Raw genomic sequence first — 27,505 nt, forward strand, 5'->3', positions numbered from 1 at the left:
AGCCTTGTATGCCCACTGCCATGCTCAAAAGTTAAATCTTGTTCTTGTGGAGTCTTGCCAATGCATTCCTGGAAGTAAGAAGCTTTTTGTTTTTAATAGCGCAAGGGCTGCATTCATTCTTCTTAACATCAGTAGAATACAAAAAAGGGGTTGCATGTGATTATAAAAGAAATGGGATTATAGAAAACATACTGTGCCACAAGCTTGAAGGCTTCTGAACAAGAATGTTGGGAAGGAGCACTAGCTGCATACAAATGTAGGTCTGAGATGCAATATTTTAGTTAATATTTTAAGATTAGCTAGAGCAAAAGCACAATGTCCTAAGGCCTTTTAACAGAGTAATCATATATATAGGTATAAACAAACAAAGTACATCTGTACATTTTAAAAGTGTGGCTTTTCTAAACATCACCATTGGGATGTGGAGTACAGTTCAAATATAGTAACTTGTGAGCTTGAGCTCCTAATGTAGAATAAATGAGATACTCTGTCCATGATACCATTTACAGATGCTCTCTGAAAACTTAGTTTGGAAAAAATACTCAGAAATTCTTATGTCAGTTTGCTGTGCCTGTGAAATTTTCATTGTTGCCTTGCTCATCATCTGCATCTTTGACTCCTTTAAGATGTGTTGTCCTACAATCAATCTTCAATTTAGCCTGCTTATTTACCAGGGCTAGTTAACTTGTTTTTAACCATCTAGATTTTTACAATATTTTAGTAAGTTTGGTTTCCTATGGTGGTCTCCATCACTTTCATGCATACTTGGGACATAGTCATAGAAACTACATAGTACTATGTGAAATTTAAGAATCACATGTAGGTTTTTTGAAATACACCAGTGGCCTTTAAGCAGACCTCCATGACATAGGGCCATGAGGACCATGAATGTGTGGGGGAAGAGACAAGAGAATTGAAGGAACAAGCTATAATTTGTCATAAATTGCAGAATAACGGTGGAAAGAATAGGACTGTTGTCTGAATTGGCCATGATATATGTCTCTAGAAAAGAACAGGAATTGGTTGGTTGGGGAATTCTCTGGTATTAAGCTAGCTTCAAACATTTTAGATTCTTGCGTAGTAAGAATTTGTATGGAGATGCTTTATCTGAGTTTCACAAAGCTATAACAATACTATTGAGACTTGAAGCATTAAGGAGCATTTGGTGGAAAATTTAATAATGAACTGTGAAGAAAATAGTGTCTAAAGCTTGACAAGTGGATCTCATTTAACTATCAAAAGCAGAAGACCTGATGTCTGTAAACAGAGAAAAAACTGCTGTTAAACAAGCCATGTTACTGTACATATTGTCCACAGACAAGACTACTGAAACTGCAGACAGCAAAGAAAAAATAATGAAATTAATGAGCCCTGTGAGGAAGAGCATAAATACTCACAAATTACTATATTTAAAAAGCAGTTAAAGATACGGGCTCTTGGAAGATTTCCTCAAGTGAAGGAAGGAAGTCTACTGAGCTTCCTCAACTTCAGGTGTGCACTAGATCCCTTTCTTATTGTTTATGGCTAGTCTGCTCTCATTGTCATTGTGTTCCCGGCACAGAAAACCTGGCACAGTGGGGTGGCTGGCTTGTCTTTTGAAATGAGATGGGTTCTCCTATCTTGTCCAGGCGTGTAATTCCAGACTAACTACACAGCTGGGAAAGGGAAGGTGTCAAGGAATGGATGCTGCACCATGCAACACTGGGATAGAGTCTGATCAGGTAAAGAGGGGCAACCTCTGACATCCCATACAGGTGCCATAGATCCTGGAAGAAGGGGGTATTCAGAGTTTGCTGACTGGTGTGGTTTTCAACAGGTAGTCTAGGTTTATGTTCTGCCAAATTAGACCAAGACAGAACTGTAGATGGTTCTGCTCAGTTTTCAGCGGACTGCTGTTCAAGTCTGAGTGTGAAGTTTTCTTTCCCAGGCTGAGCCATTTTGGCGTGAGTCACTCTCAGAGGAGCAGTACCTTGAAAATGCATGTGGAACTAAAAGATATCTAAACTCCATGTACTGTTTTTCCCTTATCCTGAGCATATGTAACATCACTTTGTATTTGAGTGAGATGATAAAAGGCTATAACTACACTGAAATCTGTCAGAAAGATTTCTGCAAAAATTCCTTAGCTGTTACATGAATTGTCAAAACTGTTCAGTGATATCATGTACAGGTACTAATTTAAAGGTGATTCGTGTATTTATAGGTGGTTCAGGTATGTTTACATGAACTATAATCATCCCTTTAACTGCAGTGTTAATGTTAACCAAGAGGTGATGAAATTAAATAGAAGAGAACTGATCACTGGGAATATAAAATTATCTATTCCTAACAGACTTAGTAGAGTACTGTGCATGTGACTTCAAAGGATGTCTTTAAATCCTTGGTTTTTCTTTATAGACTTCAACTTCCTTCCTAATTTAATGTTTTGTGGGAAGTAACCTATAAAGGGTGGATCCTGGAATGCATGAGACTAGAAATTGGGATTTCAGGAGAATAAATTGTAATTTCCAGGTGTTTTATTTGCATCTTTTTCCTTTAAGAGTGGCAAACAAGCAAATTAAATCCTGTATAGTAGTGCTTTATGACTTAAAAAAAATCTCCTTTCACTTTGGAAAATTGTGGAGAAAACCTATATTTTTCCTTTTGCTACTTAGAACTTCTTACAGTGTAGAAAAATGAAAATAATTACAGGAAAAGAAAAAGTTGTGAGAAAAAAAATTAGTAAAAAAAATTTCATTTAGCTTTTTGGCTGAATTGAATCTGGGCAGTGATTAATTTGCCTAGCTTTGATTCATAAATAACCCCAATAGTGTCTTCATTGTGTTCTCTTGATTTTGTGAGTGGAGTGGTGTGCCATTTTGATATCTTACTTGTTCTTTCAAAAAAATAGGAAAACACTAAAGAAATAATTCAGAAAATGTTTTTACTGTTCCTAATGGTTATCAGAGACAGAGAACATAATTTTTAAGAGTTAGGTTGATTTGCTAAGTTGTCAAACACTGGCTTGCCTCTTCTTTCACCAACTTGTGTTGATTTTGAACATCTTACAATATTCAAAATAGATAATATCTGTGTGATTTCAAATTATTTTTTGAGTTCATGGATCTAAGTTTGACCTCTAAAATATACAAGAGATTTTAATTTTTAATTCCAAACCTTAATTAGTTTTATGGCAAACTCCCAGTGAATGTGTGTTTTAAAAGATTGGTCAAGGTCTCTCTGTTTTCAAAATCTTAACCATGTCATCAAAAAGGAACAATATAAGACAAGAGATTTATATCAAGTGCTCAGACAGAAATCCCAGGAGGATCAGACTTCTTTCTTCCATCTTTTTTACCAGAATTTCCCACTGGATAAACCCACCAAACAATAATTTCACACCTATCAGAAGTTCCACAAAATAACTGTGATGATAAAAACACCATCTATTATAAAAAATTATGTAAGCTGTGAAGAAACCAGTATTTTCAGATGAAGCATATATCTCTTTAGAGGGAACAGTGTGTGTCTGCATCCTTGCGTTATGCATTAATTTCACAGACAAAGCATTTCCCTCAGAGTTTGATTTAACAGCTATTTTATTTCCTTAAAGACTGCTTGTGTGGGGTAGACTTGGTTTTGACTTAACTGTCAATCAGCATAAGAGAAATGGAAGAATTCTGACGAAAGGTACTGAAAATAGACTTATACTTGAAACATGTGCCCTAGGTACATAAAATTTGCATGTGAATTGCATCTTCTACATACATACTAACATATTGTTCTCATGATAGGACTGGTTTTGGAAATGTGGCACTTAGTGCGCCAGGTTGATCTAAAGGTATCCTTACTGTAACTTTACTGACAGGAAATTAGTATCTGGTTTTGGTTGTGAATGAAGAGTACATATAAGATGCTGTGAATTAATGACGTGTTCACTAGAATATCTTTTCTAAGAACTGTTGTTCAACAGGAGCTATATTTTTTAATCTCAAGCTGGTTATAAAAAGATAGAACTGGTATAAGGAGATTGGTACACTTGTAAACATTTAAAAATGCTTGAGAAATTCTAAGAAGAGTAGACTTGAAGGATTTTTTAGTTCTTTTGAATGTACCACTCTTGATTTGTAATAATGAAAGCAGTAGGAGCATATTTGAAAATGAAATTAATATTATTTTGTCTAGTCCTGAAAATTATTGTACTGTCTCTCAGTTTAATAGAGGCTAGCATCCATTTCATTGTGTCCTTCATTTGTAGATGTTGTCAAGACACCTCTTTCTCTATTCCCCTACAAAACACATTTAACCCTCTCAATAATTTAAAAAGACAAGTGCTTTCCCAAGCCTTTCCTCCTTCTTTTTCCTTGTTCTATTTGATGTGTGCTTTGCAAGTTAATTCTTTATTGCAATATTTATAGATTCTTTTGGTCCTATACAGTGATGTATATCAGCAACTGCGGTTGCTTCTGGATGCAAATGATATAGGGAAGAAGCCAGAAGATCATGAGCTTGGGGAATCTTGTTGGTCATAATTTGAGGCTCTGGATAACAGTTTAATATAGCTCTTAACAGACACACATGCACACACACACACAAAACTCTTTCACAAGTCCTAGAAAAAAAATGGTTCACAGGGGAAGAAAGACTGTTAAGTCTGAAAAGACTGACAAAGACTGTAATTTTTCTCCTGTGAGATAATGGTTTGAAGCCAGCAGCAGATAAAAGATTGCCATAAGAATGGCTTAATTCCCCATCTTGTAAAAGGATTAGATAATTCAGTCTCTTTAGGGATTCCTTACTCTGGGAAATATATTTCCACTTTTGGTTCTCCTCAGAAATAGCTGTAGAGTGTTCTTATTTAAATGCACAAAGACCTGCATTCAGACATTTTGAAAAGCAAACAGCACACAGAAAAGATTATTTTGCAGGCTGTGTCAATGTGTAAATTTTGCTCAGCAAGTGGATATTCTAGTTTTACAGGCTGAAAACATTATGTCTGTGAATGAACTATTGGTGACATGGAAACTTCCCACAAAAATCTTCAAGAGTAACTGAAAATAACGCCTTTGATTTGCAGAAATAGATGGACTTCCACCAAAAATCATTCTTAACTGTGATTTTTATGAATTTTCGAATCACTTGCTGTGATTTAGTGTGCAAGCACTGAGAAATGGTGTCCTTTAGAAAGTTAGTACAGAAGTAAGAAACAGACTGTGATCTGATTAGTACCAGTGAAAATGGAGCTATTTTAGATTAACTATACCTTAGATCAGGGTGAAACTCAAAGGATAGGAATGTTGGATATCTCGCATAAATAGAATTGATGGTAGTAACAACATACTCCTTACTGAGAGGTTTGCACCACTTCTTCAAATGGATTTAAAGAAGTTATAAGTCTCTGTTAGTGAGCATGCTGAATATGTCACTAAGTTTATATTCCTACATTATATTCAGAAATTTTGTTAAATATCTGTATTTATTAATGTAGTCTTATACTTTAATTTTGAAACGTCTGCTTTCCTGGATAGTGTTCTGCAGGATAATAGTCCAATAGTCCTCATGCTTCATTCCTCTTCAGTGCAGATGCTTCCTGTATTTTAGTCTACAGTGGAAACAAACTATGACACTGATTTTTTTAATATAACAGGGTGACATGCTGCAGAGCTTTCCCACTATTACTTCAGACTTGAGAGGTGCCGGCTGCTGTCACTGCTCACTGAATTCACAATCCTCTGTTGTTCACCTCATTGACCTAAGACGTTTTTCTTCTGTAGTTTCTGAAATTTGTATAAACTTCTTTTAAAATCTTGCGTTTATGAGGAAGCTGGAGTATGTAGCTGAGGCAGATGGACAGTTTTACCAATAAAAGAGTATTTTTGCCTGTATATTGTTTAAAATATATTTATTTAATATGATTTTACCATTATACTAACTGGCATAGTCTATACTGGAAAACTGACATCTTTTTGTCTCTGTACCTGTGAATACACTAAGAATTTTGCTGGCACAGTTTTAACATTTTTTTATTTTCCTGAAAGGCATCGGTAGAACAAGTGGAATAGGTCAGATATTCCTGGCTTTAGATGCTGGAGAAGCTTTGTTTTTTACACCAGTATAAAGGAGACTTGTGGAGACAGTAAGTCAATGTACATGAGATCAGAATTTGGATCAGTGTGTTTGAGAACAGAGAATGAAATAGACTCACCATATTATAGGCAAGTCAGGACAAATGATTATAAAGCTTAGAGTACTCTTACTGGTGTGGTGTTGAGGTTGCTAGGGAAAGGTGTAAGAAAACATTCAGTGTAACCTAAAAGCATGGGGGGCTTTCAGGACTTTGTTGTCTGATCTCGGTTGCTATAACTTCCCTTTTGTTCTATGAAAATTGTAATTCAGTATTACAGTGATATAAGAGAGAGATGTTAGATGTAGAGGTAGATATAATGTTTTAAATTACAGAAAGAAAGCAGGTGATTTGAAAGGAAAAAAGAAAAGGAAGTCCAATAAATCAATTTATCCTTCTTCTCATCTCTGACTGAAGTTCCCTTTGGTTGCCAAAGAAACATCATCATATTTTTAATAAGTTTCATTTGTTAATAATTTCATTATATTCATTCATTATATTCATTAATCTTACACAATGTAGGTTACAGTTTTTAATCCAAATTAGTAACAACTACATAAAGAAACTGACTGTAAATCAATGAAGTATTTGTTTGGATATTTCAAGAGCATAGTTAACGTACTTTGAAATAATTTAAGCAAAATCAGTGATTCACCAAGCTAAAATCTCCTTAATTAAGATTCTAATGCAAACATGACACTACCTCTGTGTTTTAGAGTTGAGAACTTTTCTTTGCAGTTGTAGCCTTAAAAATGTAATCTTGGGTCAGCATGAAAACAGCTTTACTGCTCCTTTTGCTGTAAGATTTAAGGATTCTTTGCTGAACTTTCCCCTACTTCTCACCATATTTATCTAAAAAATGTCAGCTGAGCCTTTAGCAAAGGAGATCAGGAATTTCCCAATGAAATGCGTGTTCTTTAAGAAATAATGCTTCACAGAAACCAAAATGTTTTACAGAAATTATCCGGATTCAACAAAATTTAGCTGACCCAAGGCAGAGCAGAGAGAATGGCTGGAGCTGCAATTCGCAGACATGTAACTTCCCACTTCCTCCTCCGGGAGTGCCATTTACTGTCTTGGAACACCTGGAGGAATTGTTCTTTATTACTAAAAAGACAGCAGAAGCATTTGTATTCTTTTGAAACAAAAGGTTTTCAGGATTTCTTCTCAAGTGGAATTTCAAAGTTTCTGTTGTTGTTCACCTCTGGGGAATCATCAGAATTTGAGCAAATTATCCAGCTCTAGTATGCTATGTTTAAAAAGAAGTCCCATAGGCTTGTACCAGATTTTGAAGGCCAGCCACATACACAGTAGTTATATAACTCTTGCCTGTAGTTGTTTATTTGGGGATTAAAGGAGAGTTTGGTCAAAAATTATGACCCTTCTTCTGTTTGGGTTTTTTGGTTCATTTTTAGGAGGAATAGAATGGGAATTTGGTTATTTAAGTGATATTTCTGGAAGACTATAGTATGCATCGAAATACAATCTAAATTCCTCTGTCTGTGAGCAATCACCCTCCTCTGAAGGTGAATCTCCTCTCCTGTTTAGTCTTTGATTTGACACAAACATTTCCTAAAGCATAGCCTCTACTACACATTAGCACAAGACAATTTATAATGCACATACTTTGAATTAGTAGTTTACACAAAGAACATGTCAGAGCATACATGTCAGTGTTTCTGATTAGGTATCAGAAATATTTCCGTTTCTTTGTTTTCAGGATACTTTATTCCTTCTCATTAGGCCCTGTTGTTAGATAATACATATGCTTGTGGTTAAATGTTTTTAATTGTTTTTATGAATCTGATATAGTCCTTGGAATTATTTTTTTTTCTTCTAATCCATTAATAGTTGTGAGAATGGTGATTTTTTTTTTTTTTAATTGTAGCATTCTACTATCGTGTCGAGTTTAATTTCATTTACTGCTAATTTTAAGAATATCAGCAGTGTTGACATGTAGGCATACACTATGAATGTCTTCTATTTAGTGCACTGGAGTACTTCTTAAGTAGGAGCTTGTCCTGCATCTGTACCTGCGGTCATGTACACACTCAAATACAGGCATACTCATAGTTGCCCTCAAAGCAGGACATTGTTTTACCTCTTTAAAACCTGTTGTGCTCAAGCATAAGTGTTTACACAAATTTCAACTCTGTAAATGCATGCCAATTTTAAATCATGGAGAAAAACCTAATTTTAATTCAGCTTCCTCAACTGTTGCCTGCTACTTTTTTCTTCAAGGTATAGTTTAATTCTGGTGTCCTATTTTGTAGAAACTCTGCAGCTGTATGAGAGCTACTGCATTGTTTTAGGGGTGATATAAATGGAGAAATCACAGCTTCTCTGGCATTACTCTCTTCTGACATCCCCACTATGCGTACACTTTATTAGGTACCAATTATAATTAGTAATTTTAGGATTCGGTTAGATGATTTTGGTTTTATATAAGAAATTGAATTTCAATAAGGCCAAATGCCGGGGGCTGCACTTGGGCCACAACAACCCCCAGCAGCGCTACAGGCTTGGGGAGGAGTGGCTGGAGAGCTGCCAGTCAGAGAGGGACCTGGGGGGTGTGATTGACAGCCGGCTGAACAGGAGCCAGCAGTGTGCCCAGGTGGCCAAGAAGGCCAATGGCATCCTGGCTTGTGTCAGCAATAGCGTGGCCAGCAGGGACAGGGAAGGGATCTGACCCCTGTACTCGGCACTGGTGAGGCCGCCCCTCGATTCCTGTGTTCAGTTTTGGGCCCCTCACTACAAAAAGGACATTGAATGACTCGAGCGTGTCCAGAGAAGGGCAACGGAGCTGGTGCAGGGTCTGGAGCACAGGTCGTACGAGGAGCGGCTGAGGGAACTGGGGGTGTTTAGTCTGGAGAAGAGGAGGCTGAGGGGAGACCTCATCGCCCTCTACAGCTCCCTGAAAGGAGGGTGCAGAGAGCTGGGGATGAGCCTCTTTAACCAAGTAACAAGTGATAGGACAAGAAGGAATGGCCTCACGTTGTATGAGGGAAGGTTTAGACTGGATATTATGAAGCATTTCTTTATAGAATGGGTTGTTAGGCGTTGTAATGGGCTGCCCAGGGAGGTGGTGGAGTCCCCATCCCTTGAGGTGTTTTAAGAGTCGGGTTAACACAGCACTGAGGGATCTGGTGTAGTTGGGAACTGTCAGTGTTAGGTTAGTGGTTGGACTGGATGATCTTCAAAGTCTTTTCCAACCTAGAAGATTCTGTGATTCTGTGAATTGTTTTGTAGGATCATCTTTGTCTCTTTCTTTTCAGCTTCTAAGTGAGCTCATTAATTTAACATCTTTCTAAAGCAGCAATTACCATAATGTCAAGAAGCTGTCCACTTATATGTCATGTAAATTGGATATTGATAGATATCAGAGAGATTTGAAAACAAGACCACTACTTCTGTCACACAGAAAGAATGGGGATATGTGATGACTTGACATGTAGCTGATTACAATAAAGAAGAGTGATAAACTCAACTGACTTTGGGTACTGTCAGCATTTATTTTCTTGTCAACTATGTCACTTTTTGGGAAGGACTGACTTTCAGATAGTAGTGACAGTTTTCATCACACAGTCTGTTTAAGTGATACCAGTTTGATGAGAAGAAATAATCACCAAGAAATATGTCCTAATGAACAGTGTTAGAAAAAGTAGATGCTATTTCAAAGATTTGCATATTGCAGAGAACAGACCTTTCTTATATAAGGGTCCTTTCTTGCGTCTACTTCTATGTAGTTGTAATTAGAGAAAATTATGTACATAGCTGCAGCTGTAATATTCTTGGCATAATTAAGTTGCATGTGTTATAGTATCAAAAGGACTTACTGGTAAACTTCAGAAACTAAACTGAACACTTAGTTTATCAAAGTCATCTAATGGGGAATATGTTGCTGCTATAGAAATCTCACTGTTGACTTTGAAAAAGCCTTACAGCATGTATGCGTTCAGACTACTTAATCATTCCATCTTTAGTACTAACAGAATACTCTTTGCTTTATGCACATATACATGGAAGAATCTGACTCTATAATCTGATTCAAACAGACAGTAAAATCTAGACACAAATGATATGCTGAAAGCAAGGCTGATCCTGCAGAATTATTGCTCATACTGTGCCAATTTATTTCCAGCTGCTACGTAATGCTAGAAGAAAGATCAAGATGCACTCAGTGTTTTCTCCTGATAGTAATGATTGGATTGCCACAGGGATGTTTTTGTGGCTTTGAAAACAGAGTGGGAGGATGAGGAGGTTGCTGTGAAGGGAAATAAAGTTAGTCCATCAGACATTTCCTCATTAAATTGTGCCATCAGAAAAGCTCAAGTCTTTCTTTTGAGTGCTAGAATGGGTCTTTCTGAAAGGTCAGGCACAAGAAAAGCTTGAGAATTCATATCACTTGATCTGTCTCTTCCAGCTGGCCTCCACCAAACAGCCAGTCAACAGATCTCATCTACCAAGCAGGAAACGCAGATCTGCACTGAATCCTTAGCCCACCTGCATGGTTTACAATGTCCCTGTCACTAAATTCATGTTACAGATACTTACATGCTGCATATTTAATCCATGTAAAATTCCCCTGGAACATTCTGTCATCTGGAAAATGGAAATAAATTGAAACATTTATGGTCATTAGTCTGCTTTACTTCACTCTTTTTTTTTTTTTTGCAACAAATGGAGCTAGAGTAGGAACTAGTATATGATACTTCTCTAGGGTATTGCTTCTTCCACTGCCTGCAGGATGAAATGAATGAACCAGTGAGTTGTTTTCCACCTCTGTAATCACAGGGATTTACAAGTGTTTTGTTAAAGACTGTTGGTAATTGTGATACCACAGAACAATGTGTTTGGGGTGTTGCTGGGCACTCAAAATTGCTAGGGAAATACTGAAGATGTTCAAAAAGAGGTTGTCATATTAGTCAGAATGTGGCCTTATGTAGGTTATTTCACATGGCCTCATCGGTGAGAGATTACACAACATAAATCAGTTACCCTAATTTTCATTTCAGTTTTATCTTAGTATTTGTTCATCTCATAAAGTAGGTGGGTTCTATTGAAATATCAAATTGTTATACCCTCATCTTGATGACATGCCCTGTTCTCCAACAATCAGTGTTTTAAGAGAAAGCTCAAGTTCAGCAATGCACTTAACATGAGCGTAATTTTAAAACAGAGTAATCTGCTTAGATAAATGTTACTGAATCAAAAGTGCAACATTTGTTCTGTATCACCTTTGTGCATGCTGAAGTGGTTTTTTAGTGAAAATTTAAGATGACTGAACTTTTAGACAAAAAAAAAAAAAAAGTTTGTTTCTTTTTTTGGTAGGTTATTCCTACTTCCAAATACTGCACCATCACTAATAGAATAATTAACATAGTAGATAAAGGCAACTTACATCGAAATAAGATCTTTGATAGATGATAAATCTTAAACATTTGTAGAAAACACTGTTTTTTCAGATATCAGGTCAGGAGGAAATATTTTCGTAATCTGAATCCTAAAGGAGTCAAAATGTTTTCTTTTCGCTGAGTTTAGTCACTGCCATCTCTTAGATAATACTGTGTGTGCTTATAGATTGTTCAGAAGTGTGAAAAGACCCTTTAAAAGTAGTGGATAAAAAAAAAAATCTACAATTTCAATCTTGACTATTTCTTTCTGCCCTCTGGTGAGGCAATATAGGATTTTATTATGCTGTGATTTATTCAAGGATTGTAGATTAAATCCTTTTGTCCTCTGTTTACATACTCTGATAGTATCATATTTTCTAAATCATACTGGCAGTGCAACTGTGGTTCACACACCCACAAGCTTGTTTCTAGTGATAGACCTGGTATAATGCTGCTGCACCCATCCCGTAGAACTTACTCAAAATGTCTTTGGTGCTGAAGTCCTTGATGATTTTCTTGGAACAAATCCTACAGAATGCATTTTTGGGTCAAAGGAAATTGAACTCTTTGCCTGGAGGCTGTTTGCCTTTGTAGCTCTTGAAGCTCCAACATGCAGCTGGTTGAATGTAGCTGAAATAATTGCCGCTAAGCAAGAGATCACACTATAAACGGTGTATCTAAATAAAATGTTAATGTTGGCTACCAGGTATCAAGTTTAGACTCCCATTAAATAATTAATAGCTGAAATAATGTTTTGGTTAATAATTGAAAGAGTTCATGAAGTATAAGATAGTAGTTTTTAGATAATTTGGGTTTTGTTTCTTTGTGGTTTTTTAAGAGTACAAATTGAAACTAACAGCCAAGATTTTCAAAGCTAGCCACCAGTTGGAAAAGTTCAAGTCTTTTTCAACTGCTTTGTGAACAAGGATGTGACTCTTACATACATTGCTCCTTTTATAATCAAAACATGGATGAAAAGTTCCAACACAACATTTTGATCATCATTTTACCTTTTTTTTTTTTTTTTTTTTTTTCTAAACAAATTTCTATCTGGTATCTGGCAATAAAGAATCAAGTCTGCCTTGGAGTCTTGGAGTTTACACTTCTCTGTACAATTAGTCTGCAAGAAAAATTGTTGGAGATGAAAATGCTTTTGTAGTACCAGGGGACAGATCTGTGGATCTTAGTTTAGGCCTTCCAATGTTACTGATGCTTGCAGCATGGTGCAACACACTTTTCTTGGAAGACATGAAGCAAGAATGAACCAGAAAAGAAAGTAGCATAAACAAGGACAGATTAGAAAATATATATCTGATTATATAATGAGCTTCTTAAGCATTCAGAAGCTCTTCTAGACATATGTTTCTTTCTAATCTATTGATTAATAATTTTAAAGTGTTTTCATTTTGCTGAGGAGGTGTCTTAAGAATAGTATTAACTATTGAAGAAAAAAATCAGAATAGTTCAAGTAACAGAATTCTTTTGGTGAGCAATAGTGTTTGTGACTTTTTTGTTGCTTGGGTCACATGAGAATTATATTCCAATATGAATCCACATGTAAGAAATACATAAATAAGTTGAAATTGGATGTGAAAATGAGGTCCAGATATGTCAAACATCTTGTTCACCTACCCGATTCACCCAGCTGTTTCCTCCTACAAGGGGAAATAATTTGAAATAGCTTTTCTGACTAGATACATTGAAAATATTTTTTTTTCATGTTTTTCATGAGGCAATGGTTCACTTTAATTTCTGGAATAAGATGAGAATAATTCCAGTTGTTCATGTCTTGTTTGGATTTATGAAAGCTGAGAATGGGAACATATAAAATCTTGAATATTCTGATGGGATAAAAGAAGGAGCTCCTACTTATAGAGATTTTTTTTTTAATGATTGCAGTATAAGCAGAGAATGTTGTAGTTTTCCTTTTAATTAAACACAAATAAGCTATCAACATGTCTTCAGAGAAGAGTACATCACTTCTGGTTCCTGCAATCCCATGCGTATCCTTATAAGCTTGAATACATGTTTGCAGTAAACGTGTATGTATGTAATGAAGAACAACAGGTCAATTTTAATGCAAAGGAAATTTATGTGACTTTTGGGATCTTCCTTTTTTCACATGGTTATTTCATTTGCAATTTGTTTTCTCCCTGTTTTAATATCTTTATGGTAATGGTGTAAAGTTATTTGTTTCTGGTTGACTGTCATCTTTAGAAGAGCCTGTTTGACAAGTTAGGCTTTTAAATAATTGATAACTAGAGCATCACAAACCAGGTATAGAGCTATAAAGGATTCATAGAAGTAATTTTCAAAATTAGGTTTACAGCTTCTAAGTTTTACACCTTGCTTCTGTGAGGAGTTTTGTTTCTATGGAACTGCCTCAGGTAAGAATCATTATGAATTTACTTTGAGCTTTCCATCATAAGTAAACCATCCCAGGGGCAATAAAGGAGACAAAGTAATGGGGGTGGGAGGTGGGGGAAGGAATGGTTTTTAGAAGATGCAAATAGATGACTTAAGATCCAAATATACTGGATGACTGTAAGAGTCCTAAAATGTGAAATTCAGATAGGGCAGATATGGGGGTTCTGCTTGGTTTCAAAGATTAATTCAAAGTTTAGTGTAAAGCAGCTGCAGAGAGTGAGACTACAGAGTGAAAGGAACTTTTTATAAGAGATAAGTTATTTCTTTCCCCAAGGTTTTACCTCAGTGCATTTTTATGATTCCTGGGCTTTACAAAATTGAATTGCATTTTTCTTATTCTTTTCATGTCTGAATAAATTCAATGTAAGATAACCTTTATGTAAATGGAAGTTATATTGTGTTAAGAGCTACAAACCATTTCTTCAGAGCAGAATCTGTACTCAGGATTCATAAAGAACTTGAAGAAGGATGGTGGGACTCTTGGGATGCTTATTTAAATGAACAGATACAAGGACTATTTTTGTAAATTGCTGTCAAGGCATTGCAGTCAGCTGATGGAGGGGGAAAGCCTGAAGATGAAGCCTGCTGTAATGACTGTATTTTCTTTTAAAAAGTAACAAAGGAGGAGGAAATACTCTTGCATGTATTTCCCTCTAGTTGGTTAAGCTTGGTTAAGGGCCAGCCCCCAACCCAGCCACTCGCTTGCTCACCGCTCTCAGCAAGATGAGGAGAGAAAATAGGATGAAATAGCTTGTGAGTCGAGATAAAGACATGGAAATTGCTTACCAGTTACTGTCGTGGGCAAAACAGACTTGACTTGAGGAAAATTCCTGAGGAAAAGATTTTAATTTATTAGCAGTTAAAATCCATTTAGGTAATGAGAATGACAAACATTAAACCAACACTTTTCCTCTTCCCTTTCCCATCTTCACTCCAGACTCTTCATCCACTGAGTGGTGCAGGGGGGATGGGGAATCGGGGGTTGTGGTCAGTCCATCACGACTCCTCTTGGCCTCTTCTTCCTCCTCGCAGTTTTCACCTGCTCTTGCGTGGGCTCTCTCCATGGGCTGCAGTCTTTCAGGAAAAAAATCTGCTCCATTTTGGGTTCTCCGTGAGCCACAGTTCATCCAGGACATATCCACCTGCTCTGGTGTGGGTCCTCCACAGGCTACAGTGGATATCAGTTCTGGTGTGCTCCTCATCATGAGCTGCAGGGGAGTAGGTGCTCCAGAGTGTGGAGCACCTTCTCCTCTCACCTTGGTGTTCCCTCTACTGTTTCTCAGTCTTTCCATTCCCTGCTCTTCTGCCTGTGTGGCATTGTTTGCTCTTCCTTAATTATGTTTTCTGCAGGGCTACCACCATTTTGGCTGAGGGTCTCAGCTGTGTCCTGCTGTGGGTCTTCTGAAGCCAGATGGAACCACCTGTGTATGGCACAGGGCAGCCCCAGCTTCTCACCAAGGTCACCCCTGCAGCCCCCCACTGCCAACACCTTGACATGGACACACAGTACTGTCCTGTTCAATTGAAATATTTTTGAATGTAGTGAAGGAAGATTGCACTTTCATATGCACACGATATCACCAAAACACCGCTGTTGTTAAAATAAGTCCTACAAAAAAACATTAGCTGAGATTCAGTTGAGTGTTTCTTAGAGGCTAGTTTTGCTTACTAGACAATCTGGGATGATATGATTGAATCATGGATGTTGGATATTCAGCAAAGCTACCCTTTTAATTAGGACAATGTTGTGAGTAGGGCATGTAGTCAGAGATAACACTCTTCTGTGTCTTATCTGTGGCATATGATTGCAAATGTTTTCTTCCCATTTTTCCACAATTTAGATTGCAAGGAGATAATTTGACAGAAAGGCCAGAAGATGTCTCCATGGTATCTCAAACATCTGAGTCAGCAGTGTCAGACTCTGATGGTAAGTTATATAAATATTTGCTGTTTATAAAAAAACCCCAAACACCAACATCTTGAATTTAAGAATAGAGGTTATGTCTGTAAAAATATTAAACACTTCCAGAGAGTATTTCTGGGCATTTGAACTCAATAATTTACACTTCAAATCTGTTAGAAGAGTGCCTAAGATGGTTTTTATCATGGCCAATTAGCACTCCTGAATAATTCATAGGCGTATTTTGAGAGCTGCCTTGGGCCAGGATACATTCTTAGTAGACAGTTTGTATGTTAGTGCCTTATTTCGGATGTAATATAGCTTAACAGCATAGACATGGGCTGTTCATTGCCAGTTGACCTTTATGCCAAAGAATGGTCTTGGAAATATTTAATACTACAAATGCATCCACAGGATTCAAATAATGTGCAGTAAAAATAAAAAGGAGTTATAGAATTTCTCCCCTGTTTTTAAACTAACAATGAGAAACACTTTTCTGATTTCTCCAAGCACCACTAACTAGAATTAAAATACAATAAAAAGGAGTTTATACAATGGCTCTGAAGAACGTTTTTTCTCTCCATACAAACATAATCATACGTTGCACTAATCTGCAGTCAGGACTCAGCCTTATTTCAATTTCTGCTCAGGTTTTGGAACAGAATAGCACCTGAAATCTAATGGAAAAGGCACTTCCTAAGGGATATCTTGTCAGAGAATGCTCTGCTTTCCTATGAAACATTAAGTTGATGAAGGTTAACTTTATCTTAGCTGTCCCTGGAATAGAGATAGAAAGGAATAGAGCTTTGGACAGAGAATCTGCAAAGATAAATCTTTCGGTCCATTCCCTTACTGTTGGGCAGAACCAGATGAGTCTATTAATTGGAGGGTTTGATTTGCAGTTTAGTTTTCAGCAGCCACAGACAATTTGGCTATGTTGATTAATTAATGCAAAACAAATAGGAACTAACTCTTATTCGTTTTAATTATCCTACTGTCTGCATTTTAGTGCTATTAGGTGTGCCATTAGATATGAAGGCAACCTGAGCTTTCACTCATTTCTCTTGCCTCATTAAGTCAGCATTAGTAACTAGTATGTCTTTAAAGATAAATATTTTAAAACTGGTTTTGTGAGAATGCATGGTTTCATGCAGTCATGCCATTTATTTTCCTTTTATCTGCCATTGATCACTTTATTAAAAAAAATAATAGGGGACTCAGAATCTCAAAAGATGATGTATTTACAAGCTTGATGAAGATTGTCAGCAAGAGAGACCCAGACTGGTGACTGCACTCAAGCCCTGTGAAAGGAAAGCAAAATTCTTCTGTTATGAGAGTAATCCCCAGGAGGGGAGGGGTTGGTAACTTGAGTGGCATAGGTAAGGGGATATGCAAGCATCAGATCATTGCATCAGGAACAAGTAGAGGGGTAAGACATATGTGTAGGAAAAAGCTCTATAGTTCCTGATACAATTTGTTTTGAACAGATCTCAGCCTTCCTTCTTCCTTCCTGTGTACCCTTGTTCTTGAACTAGAAATATGCCATGACATCTTCTGAAACTGTAGGCTTCAATAAAATAGTACACTGTTGCTAAGTGGCAGAAGCACCAGGATTAAAGAAGGTGACACTGTCAGAAAGAGGTGGATGCTGTGTTATAATGAAGCTGGATCTTTCATGGTCACAGAGTATCAAGCACAAGAGTGCTGTAATTTGGACCGCTTTATATGCTTCTAGCTACTCTGTAGTCTGTATGGATATAGACAAGATGGAGAATGCATTCCCCTAAAAACCACCTCCAATAAAAATATAGGGAGTAAAAGTTAGATAGGTGGGAGGGGCAATGACATTCACGTTGTTATAAACACATCTATCTCATGTCTGAAGATACATGAACACTTTAGTCATATATCTAGAAAATAGCAAGGCCCCTAGAGCAAAAGGACTGAGGTCAACGGTGAGGTACTGCCAAATTTCTGTCAAGGGGCAAGCTCAGAAATGTTCAGCCTTTCTAAATATTTTTTTTTCTTCCTGAAATGTTGGCTAGTAGTACATTTTGATTTGAAAAAAAGCACAGCTGGATTTTGCAAGTAGGCACAGACTAGAAACAGGCACAGAACTCAAGCAACTGCCCATTCTATCAGTCTTTCCTATAAATGCAGCATATCACTTGTTTTCTGTGCATCTGATATTTATTTCCGATAAATATTATGTGTGAGAAGATGATAAAAGAGACTGCTAAAGATATTGTTAGAAAACCCTAAGTAACGTAGGCATCATGTTGCACTTTATTTTAGTTATGTCCCCTTAGGAATGTGTTATATACTGAAAAGGCGACTAACAGGCTTCACTTATCAGGTTTATTTGAATTTATTTCTGCTCTTACTTATCAGTACCAATGACCTTACTAAGAGAAAACTATGGATTGGGAAGTGCTGATGTAAACCATTTGTTCAAGACATGCAAGCAAGGTGCTGGTGCACAGCAAAGTTAAGGGTAGCTTTCATTAGATAATGATCTGTTTCTGGGTTAGTGGGAAATTGTTAAGTTGTTAGATCTGAAGCATCTCTCTTGTGGATTTCAGATGAACTAGGTTCAGAAGTAATTGGCAACATATCTGATCTAACAGCCCTTATAAATAAGCCTTATTAAAGCAATTCAACCTAATAAAGTCAATGTGATAGCTTATATAAAAAAGATCATCTGCAGCATCAGGCACTATACTGACTCCATCTGGATCTGGTTCTAATTAACCACTACACTGATTTCCCTCTAGTATAATCCTGCTGAATTGGACAGAGTTGTATTTGTTCTAAGTTGTAAAAATGGGAGATGGGAATCAGGTCTCAAGATTGGAGAACACAAGTCACTTTAATCCTGTAGTTTCTTTTTATTGTCTTAAACTATACCTCTCAAAACTATTTCTCTTTCCCACTGGACCACTTCACAGGAAAGAACAAAGGGAAGAATTTGATAGCTAGGTTCTTGATTTTGATTAGAAGAAGCAGCTTCAGTGACCGCACAGTAAACCCCCTGTAGATGCCAAGCCTTGCCAGGTTTGTCTCTTGAATCAGTCCTCAATTAAGCCTTGCTCTTGTTCTGTACAGATGGGCTTCAAAAGATAGGCACTGCAACAGGATAGGTCCACTAAAAAAAATCTGCATCTGTCAATTCCCAGTCTGTGTTTTAGGTTGGGGGGAGTAGTAGTTCATTCCATATCAATTAGGAGTCACTGTTTTCTATTATTTGCAGTTAGCCAGCTCCTGTTTCTGTCTAGTAGAAAAAAGAAAGTTTCTATTTGAAGAAACTCAAAAAGACTAGGAGGTGTAGCTTCTACATTTTTTTCCTTTAAAGTGCCAATATGCTAGAAAGTTCAAAACAGACATTTGGATTTAGAAGAAGAGTTTGAAATTGGGGATGTTCAATAAATAGGAATGTATGAAACACATATAGTGCTATTCCAGATGGAACTGCATGATTAGTGTAAAAAATTAGTAAGGGTGCAAATATGTGGGAATTTGGGTTTGAGAACTAGAGGTGACAGTGGCAAAAATGTGGCATCATCTCCCAATTCCTGCACAGTTCTCTGACCACAACTTTGCATCATCATCAACTCATCTTTCTCTGCTTTCATTTGTGTTTGCAATGAATGTGGTAACCATAGTTGCAATACTTCAGTATAGTTCTGTCTTTATAGTAAATGTAGTCTGAGATGTTAAATCAGGGCACTCTGGAAACATAAGGACATCCCTACTAAGTGTCTGAATAACAGTAGAACCTAGGGAAGGTCAGGGCATCTTGTTTTCTTAGGCTGCTTATGAACAGACTGTCAGGCAAAGAGTGGAATTTCATAGCATGTTACTTGGAGATTGCTTTCTCAGACAAAGGTACATAAATTCTGTTTTAAGCTATTACGGATGTGTCAGAGAGGCATTCTAGACTTCTCACCAAGTCATGTTGTTTTACAAATGTGGCAATATGGGCAAAAATTGTAGCTTCCATGGCTTTTAAATATTGACTAAAGTGAGAAGAACTTCTTACTTCAAGGATTTTAACTATATTCTAATTAGTTTAACAGAATTAATTACATTTAATTTTATTGATTTTATTAAAGCTGAAGATCCACTACTCACTTTTGTAAAGGATAAACAATATTTAGTTTTAAGAGTAAAAATAATAAATAACCTATGAGACACCTTGGCAGCTGAAGGAAGCTTGCTTATCACTCTAATTGTGTTAGAGACACTGTTCCAAATTGCGTTAAGCTTATAAATTAGAATCAGACATAAATTAAAATCCATTGAAGTGTAACTGAAAAGCAGTGCATTTACAGTAGCCACATTTACCTTCCCAGCCGTTAATTTATAGGCATTTTATTTTCAAAGTGACTAATGCTTACTTAGAGTGATTTACTTCTCTTCTACCTCTCTGGAACAGCTCAGGTACCCAGGGTTGAAACACTTATAGAAGATACTGATGAATTTCAGAGTGCCTCTCAAGTGTCAGGATCTGTAAGTATCTTCCCGTATGGATAGTCCTGTAATTTAAAAAAATACGTTTATAGAAATTAGATTATGTATAAATTTAAAAGTTGTGCTTGCCAGCACTGTCATCTACGTAACTTTTCAGAATTTTGAGTTGTCTGGCTGTTTTAACTTTTTCATTCTAGGAAGGGTGATATTTTGAAAAAAATTATTATAATCTCATACAAAACCATATGTTGTTGAACTTAACATGTATAGCTCTCATGTATAGTCATTTTATACTATGTCTTTATGTTCTTAAATGTTAGTCAAATATCCATTTTACCAGATAATATTCAATTTTATAAAATTAAGAGAACAAAATAATTAAAACTCTATATTTCATGATGAAATATGATATAATATCTCAACTATAATGTAGATTTTTTTAACATTGACTTGAAAACCAATAACATGTCTATTTAAAATGTATGGCTATTTTTTTTAAGAATGCAGTATTATGCTTGGTAATATTTTTATCAGTTATTTTGATATTTAAGAAAATATTTGCAGTTTGCAGAAAATATAATCAGCAATAAAATCGTTTTTGAAAAATTATATAATCAGAATTTTGGTGCTAGTTGTATTGCATCAGAAACGAGTACAGATTAAAGAAGAGATTGATTTTTTTTCTAAAGCAAGTAACTTGACGATAGTTTTTTGCTTTTGCAAGATTTTAGACGGCTATAAGAGGACATATTAATTTCCATTCAACCTTACAGAGCAATACAACTTTATAGCACACTTAAGTGTTTATAAAGTTAAAAGAAGTTCTCTGTATTTGTTAGCTAAGGAAAAAAGGGCAGTATTAAAGAAAAAAAAATTACAGTGAAGACTGATCCTGCAGTCTTTGAGGTGGCTGATTAAGTACTCCCAATAAAGCTAAATAATACTGAATATATAGTGTTTCCAACCAGAGTTATCCAAGCAGTTGGCAGATACGGAGTTCCAGTTCAATTCTTGTAGCTCTTGAGAGCTTGGAGTGCAAGAACCTCACAGAGCATTTGCAGATACTGGGCAAGGGGAGTAATGAGCAGAACTTCAGCTGTCATTGCCTTGAGTTTCTTTCTTAAGCCTCCTTTCTGCTTCACACCAGTGAACAGAGAGGTATAATAAATTTTGCAGCAGTTTCTGAACCCATGTTTTTCTTATTGATTTGGACCTGCAGCTACCAGCTTTGATTTATCAGTTCTGGAGACATGTAATATAGGGAAAGAACAACAAATAAATTGAATTACACAGAAAAATAAAGATATAAGGAAAACAAGAGATTATTATGTTTATTAGGAAAATCTTGCTACAGAAATGTACAGCCTTCAGCTAAGTATTTATATATATATATATACCCTGTGTGTGCGTGCTTACAAATGGACAAACAATATGTACATGTATCATTTAATGCTCTGATATTTCTAGGCATAGGTTAGTTTGCCTTGAGCAGTGGACTTCCAGAGGCAGCCAAGTTGCCTGGACTGAATCCCTGAAAGCCACACTGGCTATTGTTGTTGCTGCCAGTGCTGCAAAGAGAAGGCAAAAAAAGCAGTTGCAGCTATTGCTCTGCCCATCCATTCTATCTCTAGCTTGAAGGCAGCAAGCTTCACTTTCTGAGTTCCTGGAAAATTCCTTTGCCTAAGTTACTAAGGAGCCATATAGCAGTTAACTGTTAGTTCATCTGCTTTGGGGGTTTTTTGTGTTTTGTATCTTAAAGCTCTTGCTGAAATAGTGTGTAGCTAGCTGATTGTGTACTTTTATCTCTTTAAAATGGCTTGGTTTTCAAAATAAGATTCAGCTATCTAACACTGTATGTTTGTCTGCAACTGTATCTCCTCAAAAAGAAAAAAACAATCCAAGTGGTGGTGTTGCCTTTTAGGGCTCTGAAGGAATAGAGATCTATTCCATGGTCACTTAATAACTTCCAGTAAGACTTATTCTTTGACAATCTTGACATGAAATATAGAGGTGAAACAGGTACCTCATAGGAAGGCTGTGAAGATAAATGCATTCTTGCAATGGATTCTCACAAATCATTCAAAACAGTAAGAAATATGCCTGTAAAATTACTTCAGAATTGATACCGAAATACATTCTCGTGACTTGAAATTATTTTCAGATATTATGTGAGATATGAGATACTATATGAGATACAAGGTGAGGGAAAAATAGAATAAATATGATGTTGATTGGACATTTCTCATAAATTGGACAAATTGGTTCATGGCATTCACTCAAATGTGCATATTACATGTAAAAATTCCTGATCTGGTTCAAGGTGTGCCATATTTAATACGGGAACTGCATTCCAATAGGGTAATTTGAGTCTGTTGCTAGTTAAATGGATCATTATCATAAATTTCTCTCTATTCATGTATCTTTGACAAATTTTCTTTAAAAGTGCCTTGGCCTTCAGAAGAGAAGTGTTTTGAGAAAAACTGGGATAAAGCAGCAAGAATTATGCATAAGGATCTTTAGAAAAGAGCTGTGTGGAGAATAAAGCAATCTGGATATTGCTATTTAGAAGAAATAGGCAACATCTATGCCTAACATGGTTCATGTAATTTGTACTATGGTTACCTTACGATTTTATTGGAATATTGTACGTGTTTACTGTTTTATTTCTGAAGAATATCTTAGTTCTTGTAAATAGATCTTTTTCCTTTGAACCTTTTTTAATAGAAACTTTTGCTACGCTTTATTTTTCACAAAGAGTGGTGATATTTGAAAAATTGAGAACTTAAGTTTTCAGTGCTACACAATCCTGAAAAAGGCATACTGAATGAATAAAATCGTAAAGATAGCAAAAAGCAGTTTGAGGTATTTACAGGAATCAGCAATCTTCCCAATAGTTTTGCAAGGATTCAAAGTGGAAGCAAGCAGTCGAAATGTCCTTAGAGATCCTAGTTTACTGCAGGGCTCATTTTCTGACAAATATTTAATGTAACAAAAAGTGCTAGGCAAAATGCAAAGCTTTTTTTTGAGGTTTTTGCACTGTGGTGAACTTAGAGTCCTATTTTACTTTATGTTTCTGTAAATGAGTTTTATAAATATTTGGCTAGCAAGGTTTAAGAAAACACTGTGAAGTGATAGTAGGAAAAAAATGAGGTGGGCTGGAATTCTGAGAGAAATGGAAAAATATGGTATCGGGGGAAGTTACTAAATTTACAGTGACTAACAGAAAGAAAGAGGGTACATGCACTGGGCAATTTGCATGGAGTAGCATTTGCCTTCCCTCTGAGTTGCTTCTTTTACCACCTGGATCTAACAGGACTCAAACTTACTGGGTTTTTTTATGTGAATCTTTGCATTCACTCATCTTGCCTTGCATGTGCACATAAAAAGGTGTATTTTTCTTTGCAAATTATCCATGTAAGGGAAACCAATCCAAGTGTAACAGAAACTGTGGAAAAAAGAGTTGACCAACTGCAAAAGGCATTTCTGCATGAATTTGCCTTGACTTTTTGCTCTTTATTACTGTGGGAAAAATACTCCAATAAATTATATTATAAAGGTATTCTGTTTTAAATGAATTTTCTCTTGTTTTCCCTACTGCTTTGGAACTTTACAGTTGCTTTCCTAGAAGGAATACATACATGGATTTTCTGTATTTATCACATGGTGATTCAATTTGTGAGATGTCTTGAGGCTTCATGCACAAGGAAAATTAATCTTTTAATTCTCGCTATCAATATACATTGAATACAGCTACATTCTGGTGATACATATTTTAAATTATAATTGTTAGAAATTTTCCTAGCTTTTCCCACTATTTTCCCTAGGAAAAATGCTGAGAAGTAACTTCATTTCTTGTACACGTTTGAGTATAATCGACAACACTAAATCACACAAACTTCAGTATTTAACTAAATCTATAAATTATTTGCTGGACTGGGTTTACTGATTAGTATTTAACATGTTAGTCATTTTAAAAACTATTTTAAGGATCCACTGCCACATCAGAAACAACAGCAATATGTCTGTGAGCTAGTATGAATTGTAAAGGACATATCTAAATATTATAAACACAAAATTAGTGTTTTCTGATACAAAAGTTTTCAAATCCAAGTTGACTTCAGTAAGTATATGGAAATTCAGGCACATAAAGTTAATTTTTTAAATTTTAAAATTGTAAATCTTCTGTAAAAATAATAACAGATAATATTAATCAGTGCAATTCTTCCACCATTAGTCAAAAAAAACCTTGCAAATATGTAAGTTTAATTACTATTAGCTAAATTAGCAATACAACATAGTAGAAGAGCATAAATATTAAGGCTCATGGGAAATAAGTAACATTTCTTGCAAGCTGTCAAGCAAGTAATTTGAATTACATACCTTGAACCTTTTTGGTTGGACACCCTCATGCAAAATAAATTCCATAAAATAGACATAGTGTTTTGTACATATTTCCTTCAAAATTCTCTTTTACTTTGGAAAGCATGTGAAGTACTCAGAATTTTTTTTCATGTTTTTACCTGCTGGTATTCTTTTTGCTGATATTATGTTGATGGCATCAGGGGCTGCCCTGTCTTCCTGCCCAGACCCCCAGAGAGTGCTTCCAGAAAGGACTCACTCCTCATGACATCAGTTCATCAGCCCCACTGGCAGTCATTGCATGCAGTGTGTGGTTAGTGCTTCCAAGGAGACTTTTCATGGGGCAGAAGTCTACTGGAGTGGAAATACTCTTATTTGAAAATATTTAATCCTCTAAAATGTATTTTTAAATTGAAATATTTTTCTGGACTTTAAAACAAATATGTAAAAAACCCAAAATAATCAATGAGTGCCTTATTTTTACCTGTCTTAAAATTTTGGTTTCTTGAGCATGACAAAAGTATTAGTCTAAATAATGGTAAATAAAACAGGACCAAAACTTAGAAAAAAAGTATTCCCAGGTGACTATATAGTTCCTTCTTCCCTCTTGCCTGTAAACAAAAAAACTATGTGTAAGTTAACTCAAACTACCATTTTTTTAGGATAAAGTTTAGCGTGAAATGTGCTGGCCAACTGCCATGGGAAGCAAAAAGCTTGTAATTTCAATTACATGGCATTTCAAGTAGAACAGGCCCTGATGTGGAAGGTGAGGATTAGAGGTGGCTGCCAGTATTGCAACAGAGCTCTGAGAATGTTTATTATTTTTACAGTACCAAAAAAACATGTGACTAGCTCACCTTATGTCCTTGAACAGACCATGAAAGCTGAAAGATTAAACATTTGGTGAACTCTTACAGAAATGCATGTTGGTGAGGAATCTTCAAACAAAATATTGCAGAAAAAGTCCCACCGCATGAATAACAACTGTCCTTGCCAGCTGCTTGTTCAGAACAGAAGGGACACTTGCAAACAAATTATTCAATAAAGGGGTTGGGTTTTGTATTTGGAACGATCTCTGTCAAATGTGTCTAAGATATTTAAGCTATTTAGCAAAGAAATTGTAGGTTATACAAAGAAAGTTAAGCGTGGTTATCTTTCTCACAGTATTATCTCCTGAAGCTACCAATAACATTTGCACTTGATTAGCAAAGCTATGTAGAAGAAAAAGTTCAATCAAAAGGCATTGCATATATTTACAGCTTGTCAGGAACTAATTAATTGGGTTTCACCTCAATTTCCTCATTTTATTTTGATCATACAATTTCGATAGTCTTTAAAAATAAAGAAGTGCTTTCTCTTGTGAGATGGGGACTGTTCCCACACCTGAAAAGAGATTGTGTGTGTGTTGTATGGATGTTCATGTGAATACCCGGGTTTTTTACTCTGAAGCAGCCCAGAATGACATACAAATGTAATGCTGCAGAGTTTATAAACACTTTTTATGGTCATCAAGAAAGAGTAAAGCCTTGAGAGGTGGGCCCGTGCAAACCTCATGAAGTTCCACAAGGCTGAGTCCTGCACATGAGTCAAGGCAATCCCATGCACAAATAGAGGCTGGGCAATGAGTGGATGGAGAGCCGCCCTGCAGGGAAGGATTTGGGGGTATTAGTAGATAGAAGACTGACTACAAGCCAACAATGTGTGCTCGCAGCCCAGAAAGCCAACCATATCCTGCATCAAGAGAGGTGTGGCCAGCAGGTTGAGGGAGGTGATTCTCCCCCTCTACTCTGCTCTTGTCAGACCCCACCTGCAGTTCTGTGTCCAGCTCTGGGGCCTCCAACATAAGTACATGGACCTGCTCGAGTGGGTCCAGAGAAGGGTCACAAAGATGATCAAGGGGCTGGAGCCATTTCCTTATGAGGAGATGGGATTGTTCAGCCTGGAAAAGACAAGGCTCTGGGGAGACCTGATAGCAGCCTTCCAGTACTTAAAGGGGGCTACAGGAAAGATGGGGAGGGATGCTTTATCGGGAAGTGTAGTGATAGGATGAGGGGTAACAGTTTTAAACTGAAAGAGGGTAGATTTAGACTGGATATAAGGAAGAAATTGTTTACTGTGAGGGTGGTGAGGCACTGAAACAGGTTGCCCAGAGAAATTGTGGCTGCCCCCTCCCTGGAAATGTTCAAGGCCTGTTTGGATGAGGCTTTGAGCAACCTGGTATAGTGGAAGGTGTCCCTCCCTTGTGGCAGGGCGATTGGACCTAGATGATCTTTAAGGTCCCTTCCAACTGAAAACATTCTATGATTTTATAACAAGCACTTGATTTCCAGATGATGTTGTAGGTAATTGGGAGGCCTTCCTCTTTGCCTTAGCTATTCTGAAATGTTGCACCTCTGTAGAACTCCCCAGGTGTCAGTGGCTATTACACAGCCCATGTCAAGTCAAGTCAGCAGTGAGATCAAGACATTCACATCTGCACTGGGTTTTAAGGATAAAAGCTATACTGATGTATGCTGTCAAGCTAATATTCTGCTGCAGATTGAAGCACATATTGTGATCTTGAAAAAGCTTGATTATTCTTATTTTTGACCTACATAATTGTATTTCTGCTCCACTATGACATTCCCGGTAACTTATGGTATTTTCTGGAAGTTCAGGGAACCAGTGGTGAGAGAGATTACCTTTGGCTTTATTGTTTATAATTTTTTGTTTTAGAAGTAGCTTGGCTAATTGATCTAAGTTAAAAAAGCATTAATGAATGTATTGTATGTGAAGAAATGATGATGAAATGTAAAGAAAGCCACTTAAGTAATGGACACATAGTTCAAAGTTGACAAATGTGTCCTGAGGACT

General features: G+C 36.4%; 1 protein-coding gene across 3 annotated transcripts in view; it reads left to right on the forward strand.

Annotated features, from left to right (window-relative positions):
- C2H8orf34 (chromosome 2 C8orf34 homolog) overlaps positions 1-27,505 on the forward strand; it is a 141,171-nt gene that overhangs the window by 85,057 nt on the left and 28,609 nt on the right. For all 3 annotated transcript variants that reach the window (XM_026843370.1, XM_026843371.1, XM_026843372.1), the window contains exons 8-9: positions 15,765-15,850; positions 20,259-20,332. In XM_026843370.1, coding sequence (XP_026699171.1) covers positions 15,765-15,850; positions 20,259-20,332 — 160 coding nt within the window. The remainder of the gene's footprint in view (positions 1-15,764; positions 15,851-20,258; positions 20,333-27,505) is intronic.

Source organism: Athene cunicularia (assembly GCF_003259725.1).
Source record: "Athene cunicularia isolate RWA chromosome 2 unlocalized genomic scaffold, athCun1 chr2_part1, whole genome shotgun sequence".
NCBI classification, from domain to species: Eukaryota; Metazoa; Chordata; class Aves; order Strigiformes; family Strigidae; genus Athene; species Athene cunicularia.